Source organism: Fulmarus glacialis, unplaced genomic scaffold, assembly GCF_000690835.1.
Source record: "Fulmarus glacialis isolate BGI_N327 unplaced genomic scaffold, ASM69083v1 scaffold11907, whole genome shotgun sequence".
Classification (NCBI taxonomy): domain Eukaryota; kingdom Metazoa; phylum Chordata; class Aves; order Procellariiformes; family Procellariidae; genus Fulmarus; species Fulmarus glacialis.
In genome coordinates, this window is record NW_009222655.1 from 1,196 (window position 1) to 19,477 (window position 18,282).

General features: G+C 42.3%; 2 protein-coding genes across 2 annotated transcripts in view; one reads left to right on the forward strand and one right to left on the reverse strand.

Moving 5' to 3' along the window:
* The first annotated feature begins 708 nt into the window (after positions 1 to 708).
* LOC104079478 (N-acetyltransferase 10-like) lies at positions 709 to 9,456 on the forward strand. Its single transcript, XM_009581527.1, has 9 exons — positions 709 to 751; positions 1,382 to 1,475; positions 1,569 to 1,679; positions 2,774 to 2,946; positions 3,467 to 3,586; positions 4,590 to 4,688; positions 5,105 to 5,178; positions 7,757 to 7,840; positions 8,997 to 9,456. The coding sequence occupies exons 2-9, from the start codon at positions 1,412 to 1,414 to the stop codon at positions 9,088 to 9,090; spliced, it is 819 nt and encodes a 272-aa protein (XP_009579822.1). The 5' UTR covers positions 709 to 751; positions 1,382 to 1,411; the 3' UTR covers positions 9,091 to 9,456.
* Positions 9,457 to 17,875: 8,419 nt separating this feature from the next.
* ABTB2 (ankyrin repeat and BTB (POZ) domain containing 2) overlaps positions 17,876 to 18,282 on the reverse strand; it is a 133,348-nt gene continuing 132,941 nt past the window's right edge. Inside the window, exon 17 of the mRNA XM_009581528.1 lies at positions 17,876 to 18,073. Coding sequence (XP_009579823.1) covers positions 17,876 to 18,073 — 198 coding nt within the window. The remainder of the gene's footprint in view (positions 18,074 to 18,282) is intronic.

Consider the following 18,282-nt stretch of genomic DNA (forward strand, 5'->3'; position numbering starts at 1 on the left):
CCATGGCCTGTGGAGGTAGGTTGCCAGTGACGGTTGCTCTGGGGCCTGGCTCCTTTCTTTTGTCTGGGATGCCATATGTTTGGTCTCAGCAGGTCTTTTTATACTAGTCCTCCTTTTACTGGGCAAAATGAATTGTAGGATCGGTTCACAACTAAGGTGCAAGAAGGAATAGGAGGGTGGAAAGGGACGTCAGCAAGATTTTGCTGATCAGTCTGGGATTCTCTCTGGTCCACAAGTGACTATCTGAAACCTGGAAGTTGCGAGGGAAAATCATCATTCGTTGAAGAAGTGCAGAGTCTCTGAAGTAAACTGTAAATCCTCAGCCCCTCCCCAGGGTATCCCTTAGGAGTCTGTGATATTATTGGTCAAAACCTGTTTGCCTGTTTTTAAAGGAAGTCCTGGAAGCATGTCAAATACAATAACTCTTGTATCGTGTCTCTCAGTCTGTGAAAGTTTGTTCATTTTTTGATATCACAACCATAATTTTTCACTCCTCTAAGTTAGAACCTCTGTCAGTTTGACTGCTGTTACTACTTTCTGTCAGTGTTCATTTTCATTAGTTGGTTGGGTGTCTTACAGACTTTTGCCTAGTTTTCAGCAGTTGTTCTTGTATGGTAGATAGATTGCATTTAACCACAAGTAGTATTGTAGAATCAACAGCTCCATAATTCTCAGTGCATTTTCTCTTTTCACTTTCCCCAGGTTTTGGAAACGTGCTGGATTTGTGCCAGTTTATCTAAGGCAGACACCAGTAAGTAGCATACTGTTTCTGAATGAAATCCAGCCCTTTTGAAATCACTGGGCATCTTTCCATTAGCTTCTTTGAGATGTGATTTGGGCAGGAAAGTTTTCTGAGACTACATTTGGGATTTGTTTTATGTTCATTTTTGTTCTTTGGGCCTATAGTTAGCTAAAGGAGTAAAGTTTTAGGGTTGTGAACGTGGTCTTCCACTGTTAGATTAGAGCAAAGGTGCAGCTGTTGAGGGTTATTAATGTGGTAATTGGCAAAATATGCAACTGGCCCTTGAACTGACTGCTCTTGTTTTTCAAGGTGTTTATAAAAAATAACACTAGCAGTTATAGTACTTTTGGAGAGAATATTTTTTTTTTCCCGTGTCACTGCATTTTCTTTTTTTTTTTCCTGACTGTTGAGCTGTACCTGGAATTTGCAGTACTGGTGACTACCTCAAGAAGCCAAAATCCCTCAGCACTGGGATTTACCAAATTCTAGAAGTTCATAGGTTTTACATTAGGTAGTGGTGATCAGTAGCAGTTGATACATGAGTTGTTGTTGTTGATTTAGAAGACCTTTGCCTTCTTCAGTTGAGCATAGAGTGCAAAAGGTTCATGGGGATGATGGGAAATATATCTTGTTTATTAGAATGACTTGACTGGTGAGCATTCGTGCATCATGCTGAAGACACTGAATGAAGAGGACACTGAACAGGAGCCTTGGCTTACAGCCTTCTGGAAAGGTAACTTTGATTTTGCCAACACTGGAAGAATCTTCTGGGGTATTTATTCTAGAGGTCCAGACGAGTTGTTTATTTTATCATCTTGTCCTATAGATTTTAGGAGGCGGTTCCTTTCTCTGCTTTCCTACCAGTTCAGCACGTTCTCTCCCTCGTTGGCATTGAATATTCTACAGAACAAAAATATCAAACAGCAGCCACAACCACGTGAGTACCCTGGCTCACAATGTTCCAGTTAGATTGCAGTTTAAAGTCTATATATATGTTTATCAGAGTTCTCAAATACATGCATTATATGATATCTCTTGTGAAGTGGCATGAATTGCTTTTGGTCAGTTACTGTGTTTTGTTCCTATTGTTCAGAAAAATGCTTGTATTTCTAAGTAAAATCTAAGAGGACATTTTCTGCCACTGAAAACAGGTAGTGGTGGTTTTTTGGTGTGGGGTTTTTTTTCCTGCTTTTTTGATCGAAGATTTAAGTAACCCAAAATTACAGGGCTCTTGACTGTAACAGCTAAATGCATGACAAAACATGGATGGATACTGACACCTGCCAAATCCAGTATGGAATTAAAAGAGAAGCCTTGAATAGCAAGGGTCAGTAGGCAGAGCAGCTTGCTTAGGATCTTAGGAAGAACGTTGTCGTCAGAAATTTGGAAATTGGAATGTGATGTCTTTCTAAGAGAGAGGCTTTAGTTCAACTGCATGTTATTGGGCTCAGTGCAGCAGTTGTTGGGGGAAACACACAGGCAGTGTAAAAAAAGGGGCTAGACAAGACAGTTCTAACCGTCACTTCTGGCTTAAAAGCAAATTGCTGTTTTCTCAGTATGCCTAACAGAGGGGAGTTCTCTTGAGAGAGCTTGGTAATCTGTGTCTTGTGGGTTTTTAGTATCTGTCTTGGTGAAAGAGTTTTGGTTGCTGCTACAAGGAACAAAGCTCTTCAACAGCAAAACAAGTGTAAGAGAGTTAAAGACTGGGCAAACTGTGTTTCTCAACCCTCACTGTTTTCAGTCTCTCTGGCATCTTTGAGTTGATATGCTGGTCTGTTTTGACAGTTGCAATGTTTTTCATATGAGCGTATGTCTGTCTGAAAAGACTTTGAATAACCAAGCCAGTCTGAATAGCAGTGTTGTACCTAGTGTACCTAGTGTGTTGAATTCTGAAGTGTGTTGGGAAGTGAACCTATGGGATAGCAGTTGGCCTTTACTCAATGATGTGAAAAGGAACTTGTTAAATACTGAGATCCTGGATAACTATGAAGCACAGTCTTGACATTGTTGTCTTTTTATTGTATCCATCAGCCATCAGCCGTGCTGAATTAGAATCAGTTTTCATCCCATATGACCTGAAGAGATTGGAGATGTACTCTCGCAACATGGTGGACTATCATCTCATCATGGATATGGTACCTACCATTGCCAGGATGTTTTTTCTCAACCAGATGGGTGATATCTCCCTCTCAGCTGCACAGTCGGTATGTATCACTGTGAGAACAAGCTATGCTTCACCTCTCTTTGTATATATATTTGGAATAGTTTCCTGTTTCACATCATCTTAAAAAAAGACTTTGCTTCAGTTAATTGCTTCTTTTGTAGTCCTCTTCATGATTTCTCCTGCTTGTAGTGTTCTTCCACCTTTAGCGCTTGCTTGGAATAAAATTTGTAGGGATCATATTCTATTGTGCGTTCAGTGAAGTACTTCATGCATTTATAATATGGTGTGAACTGTGCCTTAAAAACCCCTTAGAATCTTCTGGCTCGTGAACTGTACTTCAGGAGAAAGATGTTCATCTGTACTAAGTATGGAATGGCACCTGCCATCTACAGAATAATTTAGGGGTGTTCCAGTGTATCTGAGCTTCAGCTTGTACCAGAGGAGCCTTGTACTACTTGAGTAGAGCAAGGACTTGGTAAAATGTAGGGAGTGTAGAGGGTATTATATATTTGTATTTGCTCTAAAAGCCTCTATAACTGAAATACATGTCATTTCTTCAGGCCCTTTTTCTGGGGATTGGCCTACAGCATAAATCTCTGGACCAACTGGAAAAGGAGGTAGAACTGCCCAGCAGTCAGTTGATGGGCCTCTTCAACCGAATCATCCGCAAAGTAGTTCAGGTAATAGCATCATGACAAGCTTTGTCTTGGTTGTATTGGACCAAAGTGTGATTCCAATACTGAGCCTGGCGCTAATAGAAAGCTGAGTCCGAGCTGTGTATCTTTAAAGTGTCCCAAATAATTGACTGTAAACTTCTTTGTAAGATGGGAAAATCCCGGTGGAAAAAGCAGGTGTTTATGGCATTGATTTATATAGTGTTTCCCAAATATAGTGCTTGTCTTATGGTTTTAAACGTTGAAATGTCTTGACCAAAATGCTGAGCATACAACCCATGTTGCCAGCTGAGCGTGAGCCATTTGTTTATGATTGTTCACTGCGTTGGTGGCATCTCAACTTTTCTTGAAAAAAAACTTTTCCAATGTAATTTAGAGGTAGACTTGAAGTCCAGGGAAGTAATTGGAAAGTTCTGGATGTGGTTTTCTTTCTCTCTAATGTCTGTGATAAAGTGGGTGGTGTGATGAGTTATCAAATGGTGAGATGGATAGAATACTTGCCAGCTGCTTGCAATTGCTTGCCGAGTCTGGGGCCTCTAGTTCTCAAGAATCAGGATACGGTAGCAAAGCTTCTGCAGTCTGGCATAGGTTGTTCATTGGAGAGGTGATTTGCTCAGCATGACATCCTTATAATTACCTTGAAGAAAATAACATACAAAAAAATAAATATGCAGCTTTTAGCTGCAAATGTTAATCAAATGATGCTGTGTTAATAAAGTATGTTGTAAACTACGAGTTCTCTACATTTATGCGAGTGACATTGAGCGCTGAGTGATTTTAGTTTTATATTTTTAAAAAAGCTGTATATAATTCTGCTTTCAGGAAGCAGCCTTGAGCTTTTTATTTCAGTATGATGGAATGCATGCATCAGAAATAAAAAACTGCCTAATAATATTTGCAAGGTTAGAAGAATGTCATGGGGACAGACAGCATTTCTTACTTATTTTAAAGAAATAACCTAGAAGAAACATCAGCAAGTCTTACATGTATTGGCTTACTTCATTTTCAGTTGTTCAACACAGTCCAGGAAAAAGCTGTGGAGGAGCAGATGGTGGCCACAAAGGATATTGTAATGGAGCCAACACTGAAATCTTTAAATGACGATTTGGTAATTACGAACTTTCTTCTTCATACATACGTAAACACTTCATGGAGTTCCCTTGGGTGTAGAAGCCTTGTAATCTCAATTTTCTTGGATGGAAAGAATTCCACATCAGATCTGTCACTTTATGGTAGTTGAAACCTGACAGCTTTGTGTTACATGCTTGTAGTCATGCTTTGTTAATCTGCAATATAGATTCTTCGCAGAACCTACTAAGATGTTCTTGGAGTTATATATTACAAGTATATGTATACAAATAACATAAAAAATGGAATTATATAAAAGAGAGAAGCTTTTCACGATCATCTGGTATTTGTTTTAGGGGATGTACTTCTCTTTCAGTGGGAAAGGCGTTTTCCTTGCATTACATGGTCACTGTTGCACTTAGAACTTAATGCATCTGTTGTGCTGTCCTGTTGTAGGAAGAAGCCGCAAAGGAATTCCAAGAAAAACACAAGCAAGAAGTGGGGAAGCTGAAGAAAATGGACCTTACACAGTAAGAATTTATCTGTATGAGTCTCAAATCCAGTTTTCCCCTGATATCTGTTTGAATGCCAGGTCACTTGCACATCTTGCTGAGACTTGTGCACAAGGCAGCAGTAGTTGCAGTATCACAATCTCAAATGATTAATAAATGAGAAATAGCAGTGGGTATTTTCAGTAGTGGCCAGGTAAGATAAGCATATGCTGCTACGCTAATGGAAACTTTGGGTATTGTGTGTCTGACAGCCGATAACTTAGTCTTCATTGGCTCTGTTAGCAGCTGCTTTGTTTCACACTCAAAACATTCTTCCCAGTATGAATTAAATTCAGTAACAGCTTCTCTTCAAGGCCATTCACCTGTTTATTTCAGTACATGAATTCATTGCCTGAGAAGTGTGTCACACTCCCAAGTGTGAACTTATGGACTTCCCTTTTTCTGCTGGTATTTTGAACAGAAAGCAGAAGATTGCGACTTAGCAGTTCACAGCTGATCAGCAGTGAGATCTGTCTGTCTGCGGAATTGTAGAACTGAACTGTTGTTAGAGTTGGGGCTGACTCGTCGTTACAGTGCTGCAAACAGAAGATGTACTGCAAACAGGAACGCTGGATCAATTCTTAGCTCTGTCCCAGTGCCTCTGGCACGAGCTTGAGCACATTCTTCTTTCACATCTATTCTCTTTTGTCACTTAAATGGTAAATTATTCATGGCAGTAGCTCTTACTGCTACGTACATGGCAGTAGCTCTGTGTGTCAATCTTGATCCTGGCTGTGTACAGTATGTATATTATACAAATATAAGTTACATAGTTCTATAATATGGAGTAATAAAGCAAGCTGCCTTGCTGTGGGCTGTTTCTAATTCTACAGTTTCCTGTGCTTCTAGAAATAGTCGTTAGTTTCGTCAAACCAGGATACCCGGGTCCTGTTGTCTGCTATCCAGCTTAGCTGTGTGTGCAACTCAAGTGAAAATAGTACCTGGCTAATTTTAATATTCTCTCCTTTAACAAAAAAAAACATAAAAAACCCAAACCAACAGAAAAAGAACAACCAACCAGAGCTTCTTTTATTAACTACAGTGTGCACGGATGCCTTTTAACTGCTGTAGAGCTGGACAATTTGTAGGATACTGAGTTGCTGAACCAGCAATTTACTTGAAGTGTCAGCAGATGTCTCTTTTTCTGGACCAACAGGGGTTACACATGCCACTGATTCTCTCCCTTCTTTCTCTTCTCCTCCCAGTTTTTGTCTTATAAATCTTGTTTACTATACTGGCATCCCAGAAAAGTTGTCTGCTTTTGCTCTAGATTAATCTCTGTTAAATCTGAACAAAGGAATAAAAGCTTCTTCGAATCTTCGGTTGTCTTGTTTGAAGGAAGGGCAAAAATGGATGTGATTTGAAGTGACTTGTAAGTCAGTCACATTAGGAAAACAATAAACCCAGGATTTTTTAAAAGTTTTAATTCCATTTTTTAGCGTTGATAGTGTTACATACCTGTTTCTAATTTTGGACCGTGTTCCCTTTTTTTTCACCCAGAAATAGGCTTCTATTCTCTTCCATGAGGAAAGAGAGACAAAAATCTATTTCAAACACTTTTCAATACAGGTTATAGAAAACTAACAGAAGAGACAGAGCTGTTTGATTTGAAAAGGCTTTGTCCAGTATTGTTCAGCCTTGTATGAACAAAGGCTAGTCTATTCTAAATCTCTAAGAACTTGAGATGGAGAGCAACCACTCAATTTTGCTACATGACTGCTTTGCCTACTTAAGTTTGTATGTAATTTCCAGGGTACTTGAACACCCAGACAAGGGGCACAGAACATGAGCTTATTTGAATAGCAATTGTTGTCTTTATTTCTCTTTTCAAAAGAAAGTTGCAGGTCTTCAGTTTTTCCTGGACTGATGCAGAAAAACTGCACCATTCAACCTTACTGCTGGTCTAAGAGGCTGCAAATTTAGCTAACTTTCCGTTATAAGCCATTTCTTTTTGCATCCTCTTCCTTTACCACCACAACCTTCCTTCTCCTCTTTTTTGGAGGGGCAAAAGAAAAAAAGCCCGCAAGCTTTTATAAAGAAATCTATGTAATGAATATAGATCTGATTGTGGTTGTCAAGCTTAAAGCTGTAGCGATTGAAGGTCTATTTTAAGAAATCCAGTGGGCAAAGTGGAAGTATTCACCACTGCTATGAAAGTATAACTTTTGGCCTTATTTTTTGCTTTCATAACAGATGTACTCTACTCAGCACTCTGCTTTTCTGATGAGAGGCTTTCATAGAACGGTTCTGTGATGTTTACAATAGGGGCTTCTGAGAGAACTTCATTCGACACAGACCAGCTTTGCATGGGGACAATTGTTGGTTGCTATTGACCTAGTTTGGACTGAGTCTGCTGACAGAGTTGTGACAAGCTATTGTATCCCTTTGCCAGTCTAGTTTTGTATGTATTTCCAAATAGTGATTTGGTTGGGTGCTGATGCAGTGGTTTTCTTTGTAGAGTAGTGTGTGCCTGACAATATAATCACCTTTTTTTTTTTTTTTTTTTTACTTTGTGCTAGCAATTTTACTTAGATTTTCCTTTACCTTTTTCACTTAGATACATTATCCGGGGTGACGATGAAGAATGGAATGAGGTGCTGAGCAAAGCAGGACAGAACGCTTCCGTCGTCAGTTTGAAAAGGTTAAGGAAGTTGAAATACTCCACAGAGGTCTCTCTGGTCTTTCCTGCTGGCTTTATTATAACATTTTTCAAAAGAGTGAAGCTGAAGAGTTAAATGCAGATAAAATGAACTTAGCATCCCTGATAGATTCTCAGTTTTCCTGGAAAAATCAGGGTGTGAGCACCTGAGACCTCTACTGGGTACTCAGTGGTTTCTCTAATGGCGAGACTGCTGCTGTGAATTCTGTGTTGCTCTAGAGTATAGTCCGGTCATCATGTAACTTAGTTGATTATTGTAACTTTTTCCTGTTGACATGGTTAAGTCTTGATCCCGCTCGTGCACGGAAGTTGGTATTATTTCTCCCTTGGGTCACTTTTAAAGAAAGAACTTATTCCACATAACTGTCCCATTTGCTCTAGGGGCTAACGCTGGGTGGGAGGCTATGATAGTCCCATTGGAGAAAATGCAGATTTAGGGAAGAAGAATTCTTTCAAATATTGACTCTATGTTTCTGCAATTCCTTCCTTTTCATCCATCTTCTTTCTTCTACCTTGCCCAGGATGGAGTCTTTCCTCATCTTTTCCTTGGGGATTTATAGTTGGGACTTGCCTGCTTGCTTATTTCCCCTGCCTGGGGCGCCTGACAGTTGAAGTAATTATGTGATCTCTATTCCACCCTTTGTATATTTGTGTTTTTTTTCATGAATGCTGGAAGCTGTGAGTTTCCAGAAGCCTTACAGGAATGAGAGAGTCTTGTCAGTGCTTATAAAGATTGGAGCTCTGTCATGTTTGCTCTAGTCAGAATCTAGTGCAGGAACAAAATTGTATGCTTAAAACTGTCGGTGGTAATATTTTTTCTAGGTACTCTAAATTCTAGATGCCCTATATGAATTGCCTTTAGGACACAACTTAAAGTCTTGAAAAGCAATGACAAGAGCTAAAAATCAGGATCTTACAGGATTCAAATTGGGTTAGAGAATCTGAAGACACTAGAGAATCTAGGTCATACTCTTGTTCGTGCTTTCTTTAGCACCAGTTTAAATGACCCAAGAAATTGGAAGTATTTTCTCCCAACCACATTTCTATGTAGACCCTCGCCCCCCTTTTACAACAAAGATTTCCCAGCTGGATGGGAAACTATTGTATTTTTAACAGATATTTTGTTCCTGTTTCCCAGTGAGAAGAAGAGAAAATTAGAAACAGCAAGAGGACCCAAACAACAGAAGAAATTTAAGAAGACTAAAGATATAAAGCAGAAGTGGAAGAAATGACTTTAAAGCCAATCAGTGAAGTTGAGTTAACAAGTGACGGGTCTGTACTTAAGAAGTACTATTTTCCTTTAAATCAAAAGACTTTCTTTGGGGGGGTGAGAGCTGGAGGGAAGGAAAAGCCTTAGAGGCATTTTTAAAGTGTTTGTATTACGGGAAGTACAGTGACACTGCCAGGAGACAGTCTATGAAGATTTTTTATGAAGTGTGACTGCAGAGCTTGAGCGAGGCACTGAGCAACACACTGGGATATTATGAGGGTGCTTTAGCAGCTACCAAGTTTCCATTCAAAGAGGGCAGATCAATCTGTAAACTTCCCTGCGTCTTAATGGTTGGTGTCTTTATTAAAAAAGAGTTTGGACAACAAAGGAGAGAAATGTGTTAGGCTTTGGTATGTGACTCTACTTTTTAGCATTGCAGCACATCTTGATATATGCGGCTGCTGGTTCAGTAGTACTACCACTTCTTTGTAGCTTGAGGGAGTTTTTGGTGTGAACAACAACTGACTTTTTATTTGGGGCTGGCTATTCAGTGAGTACTAACCATGTTGTCAATTCAGACTCATGATTTGGTCCTTGCTCACAGGAGTTCAGGGTGTACAATGAACACTTCTATTTTGGAAGGTAGTCTATAGTTCCTACTTACTGTGCTCCTCAAGCAGCTGTAATAAAGGCTGCTCTTTTGCATTCAGACTTGCTTACAAGGTCTCAGCATTCCCATAGCTCACTAATTTACATTTCCTAGTTCTCAAGCAGGGGAGCATGATTAACAGGTGCTGGGGAAGCTGCTTTGGCCGTCCTGTCTCCCTGCTGTTTGCTGGCCTAGAGCTGCTGCTTGCCTTTGTTGGAAAGTTTTGTGTTAAGGTTGCCAGGAAATCAGCACTATCATACTGACACCTGGTCTTAGTGATCTTCTCTTGGAGCTCGGGGGCCAGTTGAGCAGGCAAGCCACTGAACTCCCCAGCTCTGCTACTGGCAATTAGTATGTACCAGTCTGGAGCTGCAGTGACTGCAATACTCTAGGTCTGGTCCCTGTCAGACTCCAGAGGCTTCAAAACCAGGGCAAACCTTTGACACAGAATGTCCCTGTCCCAAACCTGAGTGCTCTGGTGCATTGTCTTGATGTTCCAGCTTCACACCCTAGAGGTTTGGAACAGTGAGACTTACCTACAGCTGATACACAGCTGCATTATATTTACTTGTAGATCTCACAGCTCCTTTTTCCAGCAAATCCTTGAAGAAACAGTTTCTTCCTAGGTAAAGACAGTATTTCTTCTCTAGGAGGCTGTTTTATGAAGCATCTATATTAAGCATGGGCCTTGCACAGCACAGCCTCTGCACACCTTTGGTTAGCAGGCCACTATGTGAGAGGCAGTGGCAAGGGCACATCCCCCACGTTGGCGGGGGCAGCTGAGCCCCGAGAAGGGAGATCTGCAGCTGCAGCCCTTAAAGGCTTGATGAGGGGCTGTTATCATCCGGCTGTGTGAAAGAGCAGCACTGGCAGCCTGCAGGGATGAGGTGGTGGCTGGCTGCCCTGAACCAGCTCTAAAGAAGTTGTGAAAGGAGCAGACACAGAAAGCAAGAAACGTGAGGCTCTTCACAGTCCTCGGGAGAAAAGGTGAGTGTGAATTCTCTCTGGTTTTGCTGTTGTTATTGTTAAAAATGGGGTAAGTGGCGGCCCTGCTGGGAGAGGAGTGAAGAGCTACAACCCCTTGCTTTGGGGGACAGGGTCTGCTGGAGGTGCTGCTGTCTGGGTGCTGTCTGTGCCTGACTTGGTCCTGAGAGACAAAGGACCAGGTTGTGCCACAGGGGATGTTACAGCAGGCTGGGGCAGGAGGGGCTGCAGCCAGAGCTGGAGCTCTTTCAGGGGATGCTCTCCGGCCAGGTGAGAGGACAGCAGTTCCAACAAACAGGAGTAGCGTGGCTGCACAGCTGGGCCTGGAGGCTGTTCTCTAGCCCAGGGGCTCTGCAGCATCAAAAACACATTTCCCATGGATACCCGTAGCACTTGTCTTGCTTAGCTCAATGCAGAAACCTCTCGAGTTGGTCCCATTTGTCTGAGGGATGGTTATTGTAGTAAAAGGTTCTTTATGGATCATCCCGGGCTGGTCACATCCTTTAGCCATTTGAGGAAGGGATGACAAAGATGTGCTTGAAGTGGTGGTCAGGTAAGGAACTGGTATCAAATGGTTACTGATTGAATATCATTGGCTTGCCCACTTCTTCATATGCTCCGCTTGGCGAGATTCAGCTGTGGTTTAACAGGCTGCAAGTCAAAGCTTTAAACACTTTTAGAGTCCTTTTAAAGCATGTTGAAACTTGGCACTAATAAAGCAGCAGTAATTATTTCAGATTCTCTAACCTATGCAGATTGCTGGATTTGTTCACCCAGGTGGAAGTGGTTTACTTGCTCTGGGTCTTACTGTCTAATAGGTGACAGTATCAGAAGGGGTTTTTTTATTGCACATTACTTTTTGTGCTAAGAAAATGCTGACTGAATTTCCTTAAAATGTAGAAGTGGTGCAAATTACAATGCATGTCTCGGGAGGGCAGTTAAACTTGAGTTCTACTAATAGGTACAAAAGTAAGGTTTAAGAGAAGTTTTATTATAGAACACCCATGTACTGTTAGGGCTCAGAAATTGGTTTGGTTTTTTTAATGGTGAAACTGAGGATCAAATGGCCAAGAAGTTCAAAAAAAGTTTATATGAAAAATATGTCAAAGTTTCTGTTTATTTATAAGGCTGTGCTAAATAGCTATGAAACAGTGTATGAATTCGACTGTCCTCCTTCTCCTGGGACTATGCCAAAGCTGTGACCTGCCCAGCCCAGGGGACCCCTATCTACACGTGGCTGTGATGAAGCTGTTACGGTGTAAGCCTTAAGTCAGGCTGAGGTTTCTGGTTGTTTCGGGAAATATATGGTCTCATGCTAGTAGGCAGCAGTCATGAAAACTTTGATGCCTGAATTACTGGTACTGTCTTGGGGAAAGTACGTTGGAAGCGTTCATGGTGACGGGCTAGGTAGGAGCTGATCTGTGAAAATATCTGTAGTCCAGCAAGACTTCTTGTAAATTGTCTGTAAATCAAAGTGGAAGATAGTAGGCAAAATTAAACTGGATTCTTCAAGCAGACTAGAATTTTACTATTTAGCTGACATCTTTCTAGAGCTGCCTCCACTGCTTTCTGTAGGCTGTGGTAATTCTTGCTCTGTTGTCTGTGACCTGAGTGCACTGAACTTGCTGTAAAAGACTTGGAGGAGTTGAGCTGCATGTGCGCCCTTCCATTTCTGAGTGGGAGTTGTACTTGAGGAGAATTTTGCTATTTCTACAGAAAACGTGTGTATTCAGTTGAACCGTTCTTTTTCAGGTTTTCCGTGTACATTTTATGATTCCTGGCAGCTTTTTGGATTCCTCTGCCTGTCTATTGCTCTTTGAACAGTAAAGTGGAAAAAAGCCCTCAGATACTAAAATAAGTGAGAGATGTGGATTTTTATTTTTATTTTTTTAACAAGTCTAGTCAAACCACATTTTCCTCCGTCTGTGCTTTCCATCAGTCAAGCTGGGTTAAAATTCCAGTGAGAGTAAGGGCTAGTTGAACGCAATCCAACAACAAAGCAAGAAATGCATGTCTTTCTGTAGCCAGAACTGCACTAAAAATGCCACGCAACATAGGAGCTGAGAAGAGAGCAAGTTCTGTATCCTTGAATTTTAGGGTCGGGTTGGTTTGGTTGGTTTTGAGCCAAAGTTTCCCTCTGCCTAGAGCGGGTTCCTGGTCTTTCTGTACCCGGATCCCCTGCAGCTGGGGCTGTGCATGCTTGAAGGAGCCTGTTGTACTGCTAATTGCAGCGCACGCATTTAACTGCAGGCAAAGCCAGCTCAGCTGTCCGTGCCTCCTCCTTTCCTAGTCAGGGGAACAGGTCTTTGCACAACCCTGTAACCACATGCATTAGTGTCTCAGGCCCTGTTTTAAACCTACCGGGTCAGCTCATGGCCTTTTTTCAGTGTTCCCTGGATCGCTGATCTGTCACGTTGCTGCAGGTTCACCCTCTCCTCCTCTCCTGTGCCCAAGTGAGCTTGTTTGCCTGCAGTGAGGGAGTACTATGGCTAATTGGAGGAAAATGGGAAAGCCGCGTATAGCTGAGCAGCTCTCTGCAGGTGGTGGGTAGATGTGACCTAGTTGTCAGTGGAATCATCCTGCTTGCTTGGAGACCTGTGAGCTATTTTGACAGCTGGAGCGAGCTGACCTCTGCGAGGTATCTGGGAGGAAGTAAAACCAGTGAAGCTGAGGATCTTCCCTGGTGCTGTGAGCTGGCTGTACTTTCAGGAGGGGTCTTGCCTCCCACAGCTGTGTGAGGGTGAAGTGAGCTGCCTGGAAAGCAAAGGTTGGTGTACTGGATAAGGGCAATGCGTAGAAGGGGCGGGAGGGAGTATGTCTTTTCCATTTGGCCATTGTGATACTGCCTTGGGAGTTTGTTGTTTTGTTTTTTTTTTTTTTTTCTTCCACAGCTGGATTTTTGTTTGACTATGTCACTTCCCTATGTAGTCTCTGAATCACGAGCCTGTCTCTTGGTAAGGGCCCAAAACTACATGCGTTTACTAACGACTGCTTTCTGTTAGCAGGCATGTGAAGGCTGAGGGTGAAGAGAGGGGCACAGGTAGCTTCTCCTGCCTGAGCTAAACGTGGAGCCCAACTGGAACGTTGGGTGAAATCCTGTGCTCGGTCTAGCAAGCTGCCCGTCCGGTGAGTGCGTATGTGAAGCGATGAGCTTTGGCTGCCCTGTGCACGAGGGTAGTACTCCAGCCGAGCCGTTGTGAACTGGCCTGCTCGTTTTCTGGTTACCAACAATAGGAAAATGGACAGCACTGAAATGACTCCAGTCCTGGGGCCACGTGTTGCTGCTAGCAAGGCCTTTTTCCCTGCTGTGCTGTGATTTTTCATCATATGACAGAAACCTTTTTTTCTGCCTCTCTTTTGCTCGAGCAAATAGTGCCGAGTGCAATGTTCTGTTTTCTTTGCTGTGGATTAATGGATCCCTTATACTCAAACCCGCCCTTTGGGGAGGCAAATCTAGCTCTTAAGTCCTCTTCTCTGCCACGGGCAGTGGCGACAGCAGCTTGCTGCCCCTGTTCCTCAAGGGAGTCGCCACGCTCCTCTTTTTCCCTCGTGTCTCCTTGGCTGTCTCTGCTCGGCAGGTGCAGGAAGCAATGTCTGGTGGCTTGGGCAGCATTTGGTGAGGGCAAAGGGCCAGTTAGTAGCAGTGCTACATTAGCCAGAGCTTGCCTGCTGTGCAAAGGCTTATTGTAAAGCGAAAAGGTTTTGTTTTAGTCTGAAAGTCATCGAGCATGTTCAGGCAGATGTGTGAGCTCTATTTATTTCCTCTGCTCCGTGAAATGATAGAATTAGGGCCAGCAAAGCTTTGTGCTTCCCCAAAGCTGGGCAAACTCTGCTATGTTACTTTCTAGGACTTCAAGGGCAGTGCTCTATAAAATAGAGGTGGTATGGAACTAATTTCATAAGAAATTTCTATTTAATCTACTTTTTAGAGTAAAAGTGCTCCAAAGGGAATCTTAGGTGTTTGTATTCCATGATTCTTGAGAACAAGTTGGTGTTTGTACTGGTGGTATTCCAAGTGTGCTAGTGTAATGGCACAACGCAAGAGAAAGCACCCCTCATCCATCATTCCCAGCAGACTTCTCTCAGATGATGTAAATCAAATGCTAAGAAATGCTTGTAACATTATAGAACTGGATTTCAAGTCTTGCTACACCAGAGAGATATGCTGCATGGTTCCCTTTGTTTAGACGCGTGGTGGGAAATTCAGCGAAAGAAACAAAGAGAGTCGCAGCAGCCAAGTACAGGTTCTGGCTGTATTAATGGTTTCCTCTGAAATGTGCTCAGCGTCCTAAGAACGTATTTGAGTCCTGTAGAGGTAGCACCAAATTCAGAGTTACAGCTCAGCCATTATCCGCAAACTTGGTAGGCGTCTGCAAGATTTATGCGGGGGGGGAATATTTCTGGGTCAAATTCTTGCTCTGACAGCGGAATTAAACCTGTGTATTTCTTACCTCATAAATAAATAAATGCCCTTGCTTCCTGTACTGTTGCATGCCTGACTTTGTGTGGCTGTCAAGAGTGTTCTTAAATGCTGTTTGCTCTGACATGAACCCTGCTCCTGCCACAGCCAATCATCAGCCAGAGCCATTTTAGCCTTTTGGGTTCTGAGCTGACTCGGAAAGGAAGTGTTACCTGCTTTTTCACACTTTATTTGTTAGCATTTGGGAGGGAGTGAATCAGATGTTTAACTTCTGAGGAGTGCTTGAATACCTCCAGGTTAATAGTTGCTTTAACCCTCACTGTCTCTTCTGCTCCAGAGAAGAATCCGAGAACTAGGATTTTTCTTAGATGCTACTGTCTACTGCTTTTCAGTGGAAAGCAGGTAAACTTACTTCAGCTAGGGAAAATGCAAGTTAAACTTACTACTGCAAAAAAATGTTTGAGCCTAGGAAGGGGAAATGAGTGCCTCTTTATCGCTTGTTTCAAAGCATAACATTAGGTATATAGTCCAAAACAAATTTAAGATGCTAAAACTGCAACTGCCTTTTCCACAGGAGTGTCTTTAAATATGTTTTTTCTCGTTGTTAGAAGAGCAGAATAAATGAATAAATAACAGCAGCTGTGTATTTTAAAATTACATTGTTAATAAAATCCTGGTACATTTACATAAATGACAACATTAATGTACAATTAACATAGCATTGTAATATTACAGCAACAAAAGAGGACCTACATATTTGTACAGACAGCTGGAGCAGCTACTTGAAAATACTTTCCAAGATAAAGCCTTTTGTGATATTCTTCAGGCAGACCAGTAATAATTTTGAAACACCTGTATGGCTTTTTGATAATAAATAGGGTTATTGAAGCTGGTGATCTTCAAAAGTGGATGTGTACCTAAAGCACAAATTGGAGTGTGCCCTGACCAACTTGTCTGTCAGCTTACTGAGCCTAGATTAATCATTCTTATCCTTGCATGCAATTTGCCTCTGATGTAAATCCTTTAAGAATGAGGCGATGTCAGATTTTGATGGATTTGTTGGGAGGTGCTGCAGTTCGTTCTCCTTCCCTTCATCTACCTAAACCACATCTATGTCGTGCTTTGGAGCTTGGGCCCAGCTGAGCCTCCTTCTTCCAGTGTGTTTAGTTACAGTATTAATTGTTGAATTTCTAAGAAGCAGTAGATCTCCACTGAAAACTTGGCTTCCTCTTCTCCTTCACCCACCTATAAGGAATGAAAGCGTCTTTGCAAATGCTTCTGGTGGGTGCTAGCAAAGATCAGTGGGAATAGCTGAAGGTCTTTCCTCAAAGCTATTGGTAAGAGCAAGGTCTGTGTTTTTACACAACTGACTGCCTTCCTATGGTTGGGATTATTTAAAATAAAAACACACACACAAAAAGATTGCTTCAGACTCAAAACTGTAAATTAAACTGTCTCTTTTTAGTTCTCCTAAGTCAGCTAGAAGAAGGCCTAGAATGAGTCCTTTTGGACCAGAAACATCCGTCTGCTGCAAACAAAGGAAAAATGTGAATCTTGGGCGTTCGAGCTGAGGCACCTTGTTTAAGTGCTGCTGCCTAAATGTTAGACTGCAGCCTACCTCTAGGAAGCAGTCAGGTGTGCACTATGCCCAGTCCCCCCTGAGGTAGCGTATCTGTGGAAACATCATCATTCCATGGATGAGGCTGCGGAAGCAAAGACTAGAGGTCAGAGCTTCTAATCCCAACTAGCTCCTGAGAGAGAACAAGCTATCAAGCTGTATGTTCCTCAGGGTCTTAGGGAGACTTTTATTGCTATTTATGCTGTTGGACAGTTTTTCAGCATAGTGCTAGCTCCTACTACACCTGAGTCTTTTAGAAAGCATCTTTTATGGTGTCAGGTCTCACAGATAACATATGTTCAGAACCAGGTTTTTAAGGTGAAAGTGATTTGGACTATCAAACCTTGATAGTGAAAGGATAGACAGTCTTTTTTCCCCTCCTCAAAATGGATCCAGATTAACAACTAGCACAGTGAAACTGTATTAAAAAAAATACAAAAAACCAATTCTCCCTTCCCTGCCCCAGCTCGGTTCTTCATATTAGGTTTAAAGAGTGAGTACTTTCAGTTAGTATTAGTTTCTACTCAGCTTTGAACATCTACAAAATCTCTCTCTCTCAAGGTGCAAACAGTTTGGGGGAAAATTTACATCAGAGTCTCTTGACATGTATAGACACCGGTGTTTATTACTACAGTGAGTAGTTTGTGTATACCAGCCTCTGTGTTCAGACAGACGACTCGTTGAGTGGGCAGTGGTCCATAGGATTAGGAAACTCCTTCTATGCAGCCTTTTTACAAGTAAAACATCTATGCGTATCGACTAGGTGGCCATTATGGTGTGTAGACAGACACATAAGACTACATATTAGGTGTTGGCTCTAGGTAAATTGCCTCACCGCTCTATAGCCCTGCATTGTGCTTGTTTAAATGGCAGTATTGATCTTCTCTTCGGTTCAGGTTCTTCACTTGCATCCTCAGTTCTTGTTTGCGCTGTGACAGCGTTTCTGTGACAGTAGTAGCACAGAGAAGCCAGCTCCCCCTCCCTCAGTGGGACGAGGCACAGCGCCCTTGCCTGGGGGGTATCTGTTGTAGGGGACTTTCGGCAAGATCCAGAAGGCAAACAGGAAAGCTGCAGCTTTGCCTGACGCATCCCCGTGCAGTTTGAACCAGTGCTCCTGCCACTGCCTTGTTCCTGCTTCACACCCTGGAGGTGACGTACACAGAGTGCAGGCGGCCGGCCAGGGCTGTCTGCAAGTCCCGCAGAGGGTCCAGGCCTTGCACTTTGCTGTTCCTGCTGTAGATCAGCTGTTTGAATGAGTCCTGTTCTAGAAGAGAGCTCATGTGTTTGAGGAAGAAGCCTTCACAAAAAGAGGCTAGTTCAGGTGCGTTGTGAATCTGCGGAAGAGAGGAAGATCAATTAGCCTTTTCCGTATGTCACAGACCTAAAGGACATGCCTGAGCCTCTTCTCATTTCTAATGCTTTTCCCTTTAATGTTTTCTAAGACAGAAAAAGGATGGTAATAACAGTGGAAAAGCACTGCAGGTAGGACCAGTGATGGCTGGTAATTTCTTTTGGTGCTTTTTGCAGGCACAGGTGTGAGCAG